Raw genomic sequence first — 17,428 nt, forward strand, 5'->3', positions numbered from 1 at the left:
AAGTTCTGATTTACATCAACTATTTGTTGGCAATGGTTCTTTTAATTTCGAAAGTGAAGATATAGTAATCACTGAAACCATTCTTTGACAAATCATCGGTCATAAGACTTGAACTGACTTTGTAGTTTAAAAAGAAGTATATTTTCTATTTATCGAAAAAAAACACGATAGTTTCAAATTCCCCTTTAGGCTAGAGGATCTAATATTTATTTGACAAAAGATAAATTTAAAAATTTATTCCGACGTAACTGCAAATACCTAAATATGAAGAACACATCTTTAATTAAAACAATTCATTGTTAAACTAAGTACTGCTACCAGCTCCTTAACTATTACGGTGACAAAAAAAGACAGCAGTTGTTATCGATTAGTGATTGAGTTTGTTTTGCTACATCTCTATTAGCGTCAGTTTTTGACACCATAGGTACTATCTTATGGTTTATAAAGTTGGTAGTAATTTAGTGGTTCTAATCGCTGGCACATGAAATGTTTGTTATGTAGACGATATTTTAAAAATTTCTTAATGAAAAGTGTAAAGTTTATTTGAATACCATAGCGTCCAATCTACTTCTTTCTCGTTATTTTGGGATATTTAAAAGAACTGTAAAGAAATCACTAATCTTACGGTTTAATGTGAGATTGTTTTGAAATGCACATATGTTGTAAATGTGGTCGTCATTTTACCCTTGCTGTGATCATTAATTATTTAGATGAATATTTTGAATTTAGAACTTACAAACATAAACATTTTCGTATCGGTCTAGATTTCCCAAAGATAAAATAAAATAGTTATAAAAGATACAAGTACAAAACATAAGAGTGAGTAACTAGTGAAATCTTAACATTTGACGTCAAAACTACAAGAATATCCACCGAGACAATAAACTCGAATCCTATCAAAATCGACTTTTTCGATATTCTGTCTAAAATTTTAATTCAAATAGGAGATATGTTCGAATAATTTGTAAAGAAGAGAATGGGAAAACAAAAGAATTCATTTCTGGCAATGAATGTTGTCACACTTTTATCCACGAAATGTCTATCAACCACCATATTTTCCGGATGTCTGCCGCCAAGTTTCCCCATTTCTGTATTTCCCAAAGTACAATAGTTTAAACGGTTTTCATACCCCAGCTGAAAGTTATTAATTTTTTAATCACTGCGTTATATACTACGAGGGTATTTTGAGACAAATGAAAACAAACATTTATAATTTTTTTTTCAAAATAATATTCTCCATTAAGATCAAAACACTTTTGCATGTGTTTGAACCAATTGTCGAAGCATTTTTTCCATTCCGCAATTTATGTTTGATCTGCGGTTATAAAAAGAAATCATTGAGTAAAACTGTACGTCGGATGACTGATGACTGATGTATGGAAGCTCGAATTGTCGTTTTGGAGAATGATTCGTCTTCTTCGTTTGGTTTCCCTGATTTTTTCGAACAGTTTTGACAAACAAATGCTGATGTACCATTTAGGATTGACCTAATTCCTTCCCTTCTAAGGTGCCAGGAAAAGAAATTTTCAAATGTGAGTGCTGGAAATGATTCGTCAATAACATAATCACTTCCAAATGTTTTTCTTTTTTTATTTCTTCAAAACTTTCCGACAACCTTTTCGTATGACATCCAAGCAGACAAATGAGAGAATTTGATAAACTAAGGATCTTTCATAACTCATACGAATCTGTCGCCCAACAAATATTCCCTCTTTCAGTTTTCCTCCTTTAATATTTGAAGTTCATTTTATCTGTAATATACTCATTTCCACTTGGCCAAGGAGTATTTGGTAATTTTTTTAACTTTTAGTACTATTCGGGCACATCCACACTCCTTTAGTTTTTTCCATATGATCTTCTTGTAGACAACTAATCACAGTTGAAGGTAGAAACAGACGCAACCGTAACACAACACAAGCTTACAGACAATGACAGGGTGTACAATATTTGAGTTGCGCAATCGTCTTTACCTTGGTTTGCTTCTATTCTGATCAATAGGTTATAGAAAAACGATCTGTGTATATCCACAATGTAAGTTCTGTGTCTGTTTCTATCAGCAACAGCGCTGCGATCACAGTTTCGAGCATGACTCAAGCCGAAGAAATACACGATCGCTACTGCCAACTTTTTCTTTGTAGTGCTTCTTTAAGTTGTCAGCCTTAATTGTAAATGCTGCCGCTAGTGAAATAAGATTGTGATTCGATATAAAGAAAGAAATGAAAATTTTTTGGGCAAATCTGCGAGATGTACGTACAAAATGCTATCCCACTTTTATGTTTTCCTACACCCAAAATCTTTCTTTGATGGTCAACACTTCAATGATGATGTCGAGCTGAAAGTAAATGTTTGAATCGCAGATGCAACCTTCTATGAAAAAGGCATACAAAAGCTTGTGCATCGCTATGACAAGTGCCTACAAAATTTCGGAAGCTATTTAAAAAATTAATTTTATAGTTGTGAAGCTTTGTATAATGAATATTTTTTCTGTACCTGTGCACTATTTTGTTATATGTATAACCAAACGGAACTTACTTTGTGAATATACATCGTATTTTTTGTATAGTCGTAAGCCTGCAATGTGCAAAAATTTGTTTTCTCCTTCCTATTTACGTGTTTGTTAAAAAATAATTGCCAAATATCAGTCGGTTATTTGAAATTCCGAAAGTTTCATTTTCCACCTGGCTAATGTTTCACAAGATTCAAAATCGTGGTTAGCACATTGCTTTTCTGTAGAGGTAGATTTTCACTATATCCTCAACATAATATTGGCCTTACGCCATTACTAACGCCACTATGAACGACAAATAGGTATTTTGCTTATCCTAAAATTTACAGTACAACTCGTGCCATGTTTATATGTTTAGAGTATTAATGGTCAATATTTTAAGAAATAAATGGCTTTATTTGTCAGTGATAAATCATATGAAAAAAAAAGATGGAATTAGCTAGTGAAATATTAATTATTATACTTGCTGAAACATGTGTTTTGACTAAAGTAGAATAATATATTTTCATAAATTTGCAGATTAACAAATCGATCTAAATAACTCTAGCTTGCAAGTTCACCATATGTCGCTTTAAACCATATAGAAATATATTCAAATAAAACAATTTTACAAGGTTATCATTTTATATAGATTATTGAACAAATATTGGATAAAAACACTTATTGATAAACCTCTCTAATAAACCGTTTTCTCCATGGCCCAAAAGGATATGGTTAATTTTATTTGGGTATTCGAATACTAAACTAAAATAATTTACGTCACATTGTAATTTATTGCACATATACTCACGCTAAAAACTGAACCTGTTGCACCGTGCTAAAGCACGAATTCAAAGAGTCACAACTCAGTATCAAATACATCGAGTCGAGCAACGTACGCTGATTAAATACTTGCGTTTGAAAGAGTTCACCGCAGATGTGTTCAAACTAACAAGCAGATGGAGCCCCCACCATTACTACCACACAAGAGAAGTTTGAAAAACTCCATGATCCGGTGATGTAATAGCAACCTTTGACTATTAAATAGATAGTTGAAGATAGTGGTATCTCATATCTTGCGGTATATAATATATTCTCTATCTAACTGGACATAAAAAGATAGTCTGCATGATTAACGTTGAGAAATGGTCTCATGCAAATTTAAAATGACATTTGTAATCTTTTAATGCAACAGAGTCAAGATAAAGAAAATTTGTCATAGTTCCATCACTGTGATGCAGAGACTTGAATTCAAAGTAAGGAGTGGCTCATCACTACCAGCAAAATGCTCAAAATTGGAACAGGGATTATGGATAATGTAATTTCGATAGCTTGAAAAATGAGTTATTACATAAGAGAATGCAACCAGTCAAGGATCCGCTATTGTAACAGCCCCGATAGCTCAGGCAGGCTTCGAATTAGTTGAGCAATTTGCTTTATTACAAAGACATCACCGGCAGTTCCCAGAACTTGAGGACACTTTTCTTAGTAAACGATTTTCTTCGGATTCTTCCCAATATTTCGCTAGTCTTCTATCATAACTTTTTTCACGTTTTCCACTAATTCTTTAATATGTTTTAAAGTCTTTTTTTCTTGCGGAATACGCACGAATGGTGGCAAGCAGAGGTATGTTTTTTTAAAATATAAATTCAATTATTTCGCATTTATTATTGCTACTATGATACTTGGCTGTAGTGTAAAATTATGTAGAAGCTATTCTCGAAACCAATTTTTAAATAAATCTCTATGAGATAAGTTTTCATAATAAGGCATTAGTGTTTGTACATAAATTCCTATTTAACATCCTCACTTACCTGTTTCACTTCATTCTGTTATTATCGAAAAACAACCATATTTCTCACAAAACACTAGAAACTAAATAAAATATATTTCACTCGGCATACATCTTACGAATCACTATTTTAATTACTTGAAGACCAAAGATCCTCATGGACTATCGTTTCGTTTTGTGTATACGAGTAATAAACACAATTTTTATTTGTTATTTTGCATATATATCAAATCTCGAATATTCAGCGCTCCTAGGTTTGACAATCTTAAATCTCACTGAAATTCTCAGTCAAAGCTCAAAAATTACGATTTTCGGACTTTGACTAAACAAAATTTCGTCAAACCTAGTAGAGACTAATTTGTCCAGGCAAGCGTCGAAACTCAATTGAATAAAATGGGAGTTGGGCCTCTCAAACTTCAATAAAGTATTGGAATATCTTGAATTAGACATGATAAAGTTCGTAGTTTTTATGTTAATTGTAATAATATTGTCTTGAATATAATAAAAAATTAGTCTTGTGAGACTTGTGGAGCTGCAAATTGCGTCAGAGCATTCACATTTATATAATTTGGAAAATCACTTTATACAGCCCTTAGCCAAACATTTAGAATGTTTTGTCCAGTTAGTTGTTTCGTAATATTAGTTACTTCTGAGACCGACTGGACAAAGCCCGCAACAAATTATTATAATTTCGACGTTTGATTGAAAAATTAGCATCTTCCAAGTTTGGCTAAAAATATTTCAGTTGAAGAACGAAATTAAAATTTATTCCGAGGTTTGCCAAAGGCTTTGGTCAAACCTAAGAAAAACACATCATTTCGTATTCGACTATATCGAATGTATACTCTCGTTTTAGCGATGTGATTTTTATATTTAACCTTATAAAAACAACTTTCGTAATTATAAATAGACAAACTATAACAAATTCGTCACTTCCTTCACAACAAAATGGATTTTATTTGTGTTTTACGTGATAGTCGATAAGTCACCATCAATTGAAAGATATTAAATTATATTTTATAAGACTTTTCTTATTGTTGGGATTAGGTTAGAGTTTCAGAATTTAAAAAAAAATAATTACACTAAAGTGAATATCTGTAACTCTTCATAATCATAGTGTATCATTTCGTAACCTCTATGCATTAAATCTTTATCTATCTTTCAATATTTACCTAAGGACTGATATTAAACAGCCCAACAAGAACGTATTAAAAAAAACAACTTACCTAGATAACTTTGAAATTGATCTAAAATTATGTAGAGGGTATACTAAGTCAAAACGAGAAATCTGAAGTCTTAGGATATTGCTACAGATCTAATTGTCGACCATAAAACAATTTTGAACTATCTACATTGGATATGGATATAAAAAATAGCTCTATACTTAGATTCCACATAACTGAGTGTCGAAAAAATGCAAAAGAGAAATATTTCATTTGTAAAAGCATGCTGAAATGATTTTAAATCGATTCATTTCCGGAAAAAACTATTAAAGATGTAGGAAAGTGCAACACGTACGACAATCATGTGCAAAAGAGATCGTAGTGGAGCTTTACAAACAATTTCGAACCCCATATTGACGTAAATTGAGGAGATGCTTAGGCTTCTCACACAGAAGACGCCTCCTCGTACGAATAACCCGATCATGCGAAAACATGCGATCATACATTTTTGTAGGAAAGGCGTTGTATTCTATCACAACAAAGGTATATACTTATCTTTAGCGACTCGTTAAAATTGAGAGAGTTTTGTGGTATGAATCGTATTGTTCAGGTCTTACTCTGTCGTACTCTCAGTCTTCCCAATCTCTGTGAAATCCTCTAAATGAATCTGGCTTTGGAAGTGGCTTGTGCAAATCAGTTCAGTTTTTCATCGGGAAACCGCAGAAGTTGCACAGCAACTGAGCTATGGATTCATCATAAAATATTGATTAATGAGAACTATCCTACATTGATTTGAGTTGGAAGAGATGGTAATTATTTATCCTGTCTAAGAATCTGAAAAAGGGGTGTAGAGAAAAGTGAGGTTCATTTGGGAACATTTCTAAAAATAATGATGTACATAATTCTGTACCCACCGTGTATATCTATTTCAAACACAATCTTTTTTTTTATTTGTTATATTATGTATACTTTAAGGCGACTAAAAATATTTTCAAAATCGTCACAAGAAAATTATTATCCATTAAGCATGTACTTTCATGCCTATAAGCATATGTTTATTTGTCAAATAAATCGTGACATTCGGTGTTGCTGATATTGGCAACACGCCGAGATTTGGTATAAATAAACTTACACTTACTCAGCAAATCCGATGAATTATAACCGAACGGATGAATGGGTGGGAATTTTAATTACAATTACCTTTCTGGAATGAATGTTTGAATTTTCAAACATTCTGTTCTGTAGATTAAATGTTAGTTTCAATTCCTAAACAAATAATTTTCATATTAATTTTGCAAATAAATTTTTTTAACCCGGGACTGTTGCATTCTTATTTCCTACATCGTAGTACAGCCGTTACAAATTGAAAGATTTGGACTTACTTAATTGCAAAAAAGTTTTTTTTGTATGGTAGTTTATAGACGTTGGCAAGAATGTAATCGAGTACGCGGCTTGTTGTATTTTGAGATTCCATCTTATGCAAAAACCTTTTATCACTTGGTGTACATCAATAAAAGAATTGAAACTTTACGAGTTTATCCATTCGAGTAATTCTGTTAAAATCTTATATGAAATACACTTCATGTTTGATGGTAATGTTTCAAATATATTTTCAGGAACTAATTCGGCTGTAAAATCTATAGTTTGTATTTCCACACCAGAGGAAATGGATTCCGTTGTTGTGTCAAGTAAATCATCTACAAGTGAAAATTTGTTTACATTATTGGATACGATTTTTTAGTGTCTGCTGCACATATTATATCATTACAAATTAATTGTTGACAAGTAAAAAACCATAGTTATTTATTCCTCCCTCCGCAGGGCTCCTGTGATTCCGAATATTAAATGAACCTGAAAGATGTTATAATTAACATCTAAGCTTACATTAAAATGTGCTGTCGTATGCATGAGATAATAATCGTCTGGAGCTTGCAACAAAACCTTATTAATTTCGGCAAATGTTTCAGATTTTTTGGCTCTCTAGCCAACTGATTTATTTTTCAAATATGCAATGAGTTGCGAGTATTCAGTGATGTCTACGTCGTTATTTACTAGTAGGGTGCCTTTCAATTTTGGATAAGTCGACCAAAGTGTTACTGACTTCCACATTTTGGATTTAGTTTCAAAGTAATCTAATAACACTCTTTCTGTTAAGTTGTTTATGCCTTTTTTAGTACGCCACATTATAAAAGAATTACATTCTTTCAAATACTTTTCCCTGGATTTCTGTTGCCGATTCAACAACATCTTTAACATAATACTATACTTTTAATTAGACACAAAACGGATATTCTTGAACGAATATCAAGAAAAAAAAGGAGACAGTTTATCGAAGAAACGAATTGACATGAGAAAGTAAGCGTTCACAGACCACTATTTTGATAAAAAACAATTTTATAATTGCGTTACAAAATGACACGTTACGTAACTTTCTTTAACGCAAAAGCGTGAAAAAATGAACCGCTACGGTACTTTTTTTCACACTTTTTGACCGATTCGGAAATTACAGTCTTTATAAATGCAAATGAATGAAAAAAAACGTGAATATTGTAACGGAAAGAAAATTTTTTTAAAGAAAGAAAATTTTTATCGATTTTTAGCACTAATTCTCTCCCTCCATGTTCTCACAGGGTGCACTGAATTGCTTTTTGGTGGAGACTTCTTCACTTGCTTTTTAACATGGTCTAGTGACATAAGAAAAATGTTCTCAAGAACAGACTTATCATGCTTAAAACTATTCGAAAAGTATAGTTCTGCCGTTGTTTTGCATTTAATTGGTTTGCTAAAAATCTATTTTTTTTTGTCCTGTGTAAGTTTAGCGGTCGATGTATGGGCGAATTATATGCCAGGACGATCTTTGTAGCGTCGGACGCGGTGCAGTCAACGTGGTGACAGTCATCATTTTTGTACAAAATAAAGGAACGAAGTTTGACGATGAAAATTTTTTCGATATCTTTCACGAATAAAAAAGAAAATAGCAAAAAACAAATTTTACTTCTCAACCAAATGGTTTCTACGATCGATGTGGAATATATGGAGAACCGCAATTATCGTGAAGAAAGGAACAAAAAAGTATTGTATGAAAATTTTCATATGTCAATAGGAAAATCCACAAAGTAATTTTCTAGCCGCGACATAATGACTGAATTAGTATTATAAAATCGTAACCTTGTGATTCGATCCAAATTTAACGACCAATAGTTCCACTGGACCCAAATACTTTTACTAAACAACTAAAAGTTTCTTACGCGCCACTGTAGAAAAATTTATTGAACAAGGGTGTGAATTTTTTTAAAGTGCCTCGCAGACTTGTAGTCTATAATTATAAAAACACGCTTGTAAGAAACACCTTGCAGTGTATACAATTATTTCATTAAAATAAACAACTTAAACGGCTTCTAATCCAACATTATTGTTAACATTATTTACAACTACTCTCTTCATATTCTTAGAACAAACAGTAAAAATTAACAGAGGAAACCTGTTTGCTAACGCAGAGCTTTAGATACTTATTTCTTTCATCTGTTTTTCATGAAGAATTGCTCTCCAAAATCGATGAAGAGGATAAAAGTTGTAACCTATACCATTTAGAATTTTTTTGACTAAAACTGAAACATTGGTGAAGGTTTTGAATCTATTTGTAAAAGAAAATATTGAATTAGGAGAAGTGGAAGCCCATTTGAATGGGTTGCTAGAAAACAAATCGTTAGAACCTCCTGTTTATATACTGACTGGTCAATATCTATCTACTTTAAATTCTCTGCCAAAAATATGGTCTTACATAGTGTGAAGTTATTTGACGACAAATGGCTACATTAAATTCTGAACGTAGCTCTGAGCTGTCTTGTTCTATCTAATGAGAACTAATGATGATCTGTTACCGTATACAATAGTGTCCACTACCACTGACTCTGCAGTATCGTGCGTAAAGATCTGATGTTCTATTGTAAACTTTTGTCATACTTCGGTGGAACACCTGAACGCCATCTCGTCCTCGGTCTTCCTCTTCCTCTCGCCCTGCATCAACCTCACCATAATTTTTATCTGTTTTCAATCCAGCTGCCCAGTTATGTCCCAGCGTACCTTTTTTGGAATCTTCATCACATTTTGTCTTTTCAGCATTTTTCTTTTGCTTCATTTGCTCTTCTGACAGTAAGCATAATTTTTCTCCCATTCTCGGCATAATTTTAGGCTTTTTCTTTGCCATACACATTGTATTATTGTTTTATTGAGTACGTACAAGTTTTGTATTTATCTATTTTGATGTCGTCGATCTACAATATTTTTGTACCAAGAGCTCTTTTAATTGCTTGTATTTTCTCTCTTACTTCTTCTGTTTTATCTCAATCGTTCGTTATTATTACATCCAGGTACTTGAATTTCTTTACATGTTTACTTTTCTCTTCTTTCTTTTTTATGCTACATTCCATATATCTCGTTTTCCCAGTATTAGTTTTAAGATCTATTTTTTTCTCTTTTTCCATTACTAAGCTGGAACCTTTAGCGACATTCATACTGAATACACTAACTACACCAACACTCACTGTTACACTGTCTGACGCGCGTTTCGATAATCAAGTTATCGTCTTCAGAGACTGAGTGTTGGTGTAGTGGTGGTGTAAACAGTGTATTCAGTACTTTTTTCATCAGTTCTTGCAACATTCCTTATCTGTAGACATATCGATATACCAGCATCACGAAACTCAACCATCCGACCTTTCTCAAAGTCACCTAGATAGAACACTAAGCAAAATCTGCGCACTCTAGATGTTTGGCTTCACACAAAAATATAAGTTAAGTTTTGAATGAAAAATGCAATTCTGACAGTCATTGATTGGTTTTTACCTTGTTCTTCTATATAGGCAACCTTATGAGTCGATGACACTGGTCAAACTAAAATGATTGTTGTTTGTTGTGGGGCTTGAGTTGGCTACTTCCTGTGGCTACGAAGTTTGAAAGGGACAGGTAAAAGCTCTTTTACGTTTTACATCTTTTTCTAAAACCATCCTTGTAAAAAGAGTAATTCAAGACAACTATAGATATTTTTCGAGTTTCAATACCGTTTTTTGAAAGAAGATTTAGTGAAGGATTCCACTATGGAATCCTTGTTACTGATTGAGAAAAGTACTTTAATTATGCCATATAGACTTATGTGAAATATTAGATCCGAAAAATGTAACGGTTTAGAGAGAATTCTTATCCTGTCATCGAGGAAAAGCGTTTGTGTCGAGTATCCTTTTCGATTGGTGCTACTAATAAAGACTATTAGAGAACAGGAAACGGGTTTTTTTATTAATCATTGGAATGAAAATTATTTTTTTTTCCATTTCTCAAAATATTTCAAATTTCTTTCATTTTTCTGTTTCATTTACAAGTGTGTAAGACGTTCCGGTCATGGCTGTGTTATGGATATCGGTACATTTGTAATTTTTTATTTATTTAAATAAGAAGCTAATATAAATATTTTTGCTATAAAACGACTCATTTATATTTCTAGGTTTCTTATAATTTTATTGTTATTTTTTTCCATCATTGTATTTCCTTCGCAAAATGTCAACTTTTTTGAGACTAAAGTTAATATTTTTTCCTTATATTTTGATTCACATAAAACAGTATACACAATGTTAGGCTTGGGCAAAAATTCAATAGCGACATTATTTTCTTTTCAATCGATATATTCTAGGTAATAATTAAAACAGAAAATATTGTTTTTTTATAGAGAAATTATCATCTTTATCAGAATCTGAATAATATTCTAATTCGATTTTTTCTTTCAGATGCTTATGACTGAGTATCTAAATCGACCAAACAATCAAAAGAACATAATATTCCTTGGAATGTCCATACCTAATTGGATCTATAACCTTTATTGTGTTTTTGGCATATTTGCCTTTGGCGCAGCTTGTTCGCAGCTAACCACCGATGTCTTAAAATATACAGTCGGCAGATTGAGGCCACATTTTTATTCAGTGTGCCTTCCCGATGTTTGTAATGGTTCGATTATACCATACAAATATTACGAACATTTTGTTTGTACCAATCCGTTATACATCAACAATAAGAGAACTATGAAAGAAATAAGGTAAGTACTAATATCATATTATAGTAGAACACAGAAAATAATCTTATTTTCAAATAGGGAATATAGGGTACATTATTAGAAAGGCGGTTAGGTGGAATATCAAAACATTAAAGTACAACACCTCTTAACAATCAAACGCAACGTGTAAAATCAATTGAAATAGAACTAAATTAGAAGTTGTGATGTATCAAACTAGTTTATACTGAATCAGGGGAGAGAATGTCATGCAATCTAATAAGATTGAAAACGAGTATTATTTTCTTGTCATCTCAGGGAGATGTTCCTTGGGGCTGAACTTCATTCGTCGCTTTTTTTTATTGAAAAACCGTCAATTACTAGTTAAAAATTTTATTTGTATTGTTATATTCTTGGTTTATTCAAATGATTATCGCTGGGTTGTATAAAATAAACACTATTAAATTAAACAATACAAAGGATCGAAGGCTCAAAAAGCAAGAACTGCAATTCAGCCTCATCATGTCACAGAGTGGATGGGTTTTAAAACTTTCACACAAACATTGGTGATAGTGGAAGTCGTGACATAAGACCTAAATAAGTGTTTTAGAATGACCGAGGATCCATATCAGCTTCACAATAACTCAACACCTCGAATTGAAAAAAATTTTTTGATTTTTCAACAAAATGATGCCGCATATCATACGGCTGTAGAAGTAAAATATTGGATGTCTGAAAACGATATTCCACTTTAAAAATAGACGTTTAATCAAGATATCTAGACGATTGAAAACTTGTAGCATATAATTAAGAAGAAACTCACATCAAATCTTACAAAAACCGTTCGATAATTGCGAACTCACCAAGAAATTTAGAAAAGTTTTACATTACATGAGTGTCCAATGTTAATTGACAATATGCCAAGAAGAAGTAATCAGTCGAAAAGGTGGTGTAACACTTTGTTGATTTGACTTTATTTGGTTTCCTACATTTTTTCCATTCATAAGATATTAATATCAACATTGATTCAATATATGATATGTCATCAGAAATATCTGATAGTTTCCAAATTATTTTTGTTAATTGATGTAACCAAACCAAACAATTAACATTAAGTCATACATATATATAGCATTACTATCCAATGATAAAAAATGTAGTTCTGAAAAGAGGGAACTAATTTTATGAATTTATAAATAGATTAGATGTCAATCTTGACATCGATTGACCAGAAAAATGTTGATACCATTACTCACCAGCACAACTAGAACTCAAATTCCAGGTCTATTTTTTTACTCTTTAATGCACATAAAATTTTTGTCTCAATTTTTATTTGTGAGCTTATTACACACGTGTAATCTTGTATAAGGTTCTAGTCTAGCAACAATATAAATAATTTAAATACAACATTGTGGTTATATCTTATCTTCACCATATTAATAGATAATACTTTTTAACAATGTTTTGAACTCCGATGTTATTATTTATACTCTCACGTATATTATCTCTTCAACACATGCTTCAAGACCAATAAAACAGAATGATCACGATTTTGCTACTATTGTCAGAAGTTTTGTTTCAATGACATTCGATAAATCATTGTTTCTTGCAAATAGTAATAAAGTATGACAATCTAATTTTTATTTATCACAGAAATTACGACACAGATAAGTTCGCCTCAAAGTTTATCAATTCGAATATTAAAGCAATTCCTATTTCATTTTCATTAATTTTATTTTAAGGTCACATATAAATAAAAAAAAAACTTTGAAAAACAATTCTAAGAATTTTTTAAGGTTAAAATTGGAATCTCACTTTCAAGCATCATGTCCAGAAGATTAAATTTTATTACTATTTGCACCGTTCAGTAGACTTCTTTTTTATTTGTTATCTATTTTGTTTATTGGAAGCACGCCATTCCAGGTATGGTTGGTAATGCTCGTAATATTTATATTTTGATTTTCAAACAACAAAAAGCTGTTCAAACTAATACTGCATTTTATGGAGTCACTAATGTCATTTTTCTTATTGATAATTCTCTCTGCAACGTAATCAATGGCCTCAGCTGTTGAATTCGATCTTTTGTTATACCAATATTTGTATTCATGGTGAGAAGGATGTCCCATTACTGCTCCGGATCGTCCGGAGGGAAGTAATGGAAAAAGACATTAGATATAAAAACATCCAGAACTCACCTTGTATCCCATTAACGGCAAAAATCATCACACTTGTTTATAGAAGTTTTTCGTTTTAGAATTGAACGAGCGATTAGCATGTTTTAAATATAAAATTAAAAATTATTTTTGGTTTGAAGTTATTGGCCGTGGCACGCCTCTGTACAACAACAAAAAAATTAGTAGTCTGTAGTTTTGGTTTACCAATTCTATTTTTTTCTCACTAGCAGTGTTGAAAGTTTCATGGGAATCGTTTTATTTAACAAATAAATAAAAAATTATCTCAAATGGATCTCTCTCGAGTGTTTGTCTAGCGGCTATTACCACTCGAGTTTTTTACACTTCTAATATTGTTTTTATTACAGACTCTCGTTTCCTTCTGGACATTCATCGTTTTCGATGTACACGATGTTATATTTCGCAGTAAGTATTTTTTTATTAAGCGTCTTGTTTTTAATAGATGCCAAAAAACTCTTTTAATTGCCATCTAAATTTTCTCAAGTACATTAAAACATTATTTATGACGGCTCCTTTTGAAAATTGCTTGCGGTTATACATCGACGTATACAGAAGCCATTTTATAAATTTTTTCGTCCTAATTTCGAGATTAGTTTCATATTTGTACTACGTTGATATTAAAGATTAACAAACCGTCAATTTATGTTAGCAAAAAAATTTTTTCTATATATACAGGAATGATAGTTTCTTATTACACGTTTTTTGAATTGAAAATAAATAAAAAATGCCTCATTGCTTCTAAAACATAAACATGGAATGCAGTCTATTACTCACATCACACCCGCAATCAGTTTATCCGTGAGTTTTTTATTCAAAAGTACATTTCTAAACACGACTTTTGCGTATATTCGTAGTTAATACACTCGATTTCCAATGATTAACACTATTAATTTCAATATTTTCATCTTAAAGAAATCATTTTATCAAAATTCCCGTTTCTATACAAGTTATTTATTTCCCAAGCTACAAGTGCACTGATTTCATGTGCACCCGGACCAGTACAAGTCAGTCTAGACTACGACGGTGAGAGGGGCTTGCAATAGACCTTTCAAATTTATCTACGATGTGCATTGAAGATATTGTGCCTACCACCGGGCAAAGCGATCGGATTTTTGTGTATGAATTAATCAAACCTTTTTTTAAATTAATCTTCAAAATAAAACAAGACAGACTTGAATCAGTTTTGTTTTTTTCAAAAGGAGGCATCAAATTTGAGGGTGTCCGTGTACATTTGCAGTTATTGAGGAACCGCCGCTGATTTTTAACTAATAAATCAATCTATTATCCACTTTTCTTACTGTCAAATCGTATTATTGAACACTTGTTTCAGCGATTTTTAATGGCATTTCTCTGTAAACAACACGTGTGATTTCAAATGTCGCGTAAAGAATTCAATAAACTATTTTCCAATTACTTTTGTACAATTTATTGATTTTTTTATAATAGTCGATTGTACGAGGATTGTTTGAAAAGTTTTCGACTTAACAAAGGAAACAAGATATTTTTTTTCATCATCATTTTTTTCAACGCAGGCTCCCTTTCAAGTCTATATACTTTTTCCAGTAATGCTCCAGACTTTTTAAACCTTCCAAATAATAATTGCCATCTTTATCCTCAAAATAGGCGTTTACCTATGCAATAATGTCCTCGTTGCATGAACATCTCTCCTGCAAGTGAAACTATAAGGTTAGGAAACAGGACAAAATCGTTGGGAGCCAGATCTGATGGTCAACCCAGTCGAAGTGCAGTTCGTGAATTTAAACCATAGCTATCACTGAAGTATGAGAAGGTGCGTTGTCACAACCCATGACTATCCCATAAATTGGTGGCCATCGCTTTTCCGGCCAAAGAAACACTCTTTGCCTTTTTCGAAACAAGTTAGCCGTTTGCAATCCACTATCTTGTCCTGTTTTTCAATTCTATTTAAAATTCTGAATCGATGTATTAAATTCGACTTATGATGGTTAAACCGCGTCAATAAGGACTGAGAAATGTAGGTGGTGGAAAGAATTTAGAGATTTTTGATACAAAGGAGAGGAAGTATTAGAAAAGTCAATGAAGTGGTATACGGACGAATTTAAACCAAAGACAGAACTAGAATAAGAGTGTACGGGCCCACAATCCAACACTCTGGAAGCCTGAGCACTATACCAAGCGTTCTTCAAGTAGAAATCTATGCAATTGAAAAATGTAACCAGTTCAATTTAGAGAGAAAATATCGTAAACAATAAATAGATCATCATCCTGTCCGAAAGCCAAGCAACTATTAGAGCTTCAAGCTCCTATATAATAAAATACAAATGCGTTTGGCATTGCCTAGAAAAATTAGCTGATAAGCCCGCTGAAGCGGGAGACGAGGAGCCCTTCATGGGACCTTGACCAAGAGAAAAAGCACTGGAAAAAGAGGTAAATAGGAGCAAAACCAATTATTGGGAAAACCTATAGGGAAACTATAACTAGAGAAGATCTGGTGAAAATTTCAACATAGGTAAGAATACTAGAAGGAGTCCTATCGGAGCACTGTCGCTTTAATAAAAACCTGGAGACGCTAGGCCTAGCAGATAATGCGGCGTGCAATTTTTGTTGCACAGAGGACGAAACCTCTATCCACATTTTCTCTAAGTGTGAAAATCCAGAGCACTATACCTGGGAGCGTGTGAAATAGAAGACGAAGATCTTTGCAAGCTACAACCATCCCACATTCTGGATTTTCTCAAAGAAGTTGTATTAACAGATTAGCTGTAAACACTGGGATTCCCAGTATCACAGCAAGAAAAGGAGACGCAAAAGATCGCAGTTTATATAATACCCCATTATCCATACATACATACATACTGATTTGAGCAATGGGATAAGCTGCTGAATTGATGAAAGATTGTTAGAGGAGTTTAACTAGAATTAAAGCATTAGAAAAACGTTTAAGTTGAGTTTATTTGTATAAAACCAAAGATCTAAATTATAGATTACTGATTTTATATTAAATTTATTTTGAGATGAGGACATAATATATCTTGAAAAAACCTTGAATTTCTAAAAATGTGCAAAGTAGACGATGGATTGATTGAATTAATCAATCTTCTTAATTGAGAAAACCCATCTACTTTCCACATAAATTGGAATCAAACATTCTATTCCTATAATATGTATTTACGAATGCCGTTTTTTTTTCAACCTCCAATACGCTATAAATTAAAGACAAGTTCATATAAAACAATAATTCTATCACCAAAAGATTTGTACGGTCAGTTTTTGGCATAATCAATTATAGCGGACATGTTTATGTGGCTGTAGCACAACGCCGAATGTCAACGATGGCGGGGTGTGTAGTGCAAGAGCTGCCTACAGCGCATACTCGCTTTCTTCTGCCCGTGTAGCGTCTGCACGGAGCGATCGGAAGTTGAGAAAAAAACGGCCCTCGTAAATGATTCAGTGAGCCAACATTGAATGTAGAACTGTAAGTCGAGCTAATTAATTTTATTCTTCTAGATTTACTTGCACAAACGTATGACATGGGATGGCTCAATACTCTTAAAACATACTCTTCAATTTCTCGCTGTTCTATCGTCTCTTTTCACTGCAATGACAAGAGTATCTGACTACAAACATCACTGGAGCGATGTACTATGTGGTCTTTTGTTGGGTGCCCTTGTTGCAATAATTACAGTGAGTATTTTGCTACGAAATTATATTCACTTATTTTAGGGTTGTACTCTGATATTTTGATAATCCTGTGGATGAGATCGTTAAATTCATAGTCTC

At 32.5% G+C, this 17,428-nt stretch overlaps 1 protein-coding gene across 1 annotated transcript in view; it reads left to right on the forward strand.

The window, feature by feature from the left end:
* The window catches only part of LOC130446024 (putative phosphatidate phosphatase), a 71,842-nt gene that overhangs the window by 44,550 nt on the left and 9,864 nt on the right, over positions 1–17,428 (forward strand). The window contains exons 3-5 of the mRNA XM_056782002.1: positions 11,218–11,522; positions 14,017–14,074; positions 17,156–17,332. Of these exons, the coding sequence (XP_056637980.1) occupies positions 11,218–11,522; positions 14,017–14,074; positions 17,156–17,332 (540 nt within the window). The remainder of the gene's footprint in view (positions 1–11,217; positions 11,523–14,016; positions 14,075–17,155; positions 17,333–17,428) is intronic.

The sequence above is a fragment of the Diorhabda sublineata genome, chromosome 6 (genome assembly GCF_026230105.1).
Source record: "Diorhabda sublineata isolate icDioSubl1.1 chromosome 6, icDioSubl1.1, whole genome shotgun sequence".
NCBI lineage: Eukaryota > Metazoa > Arthropoda > Insecta > Coleoptera > Chrysomelidae > Diorhabda > Diorhabda sublineata.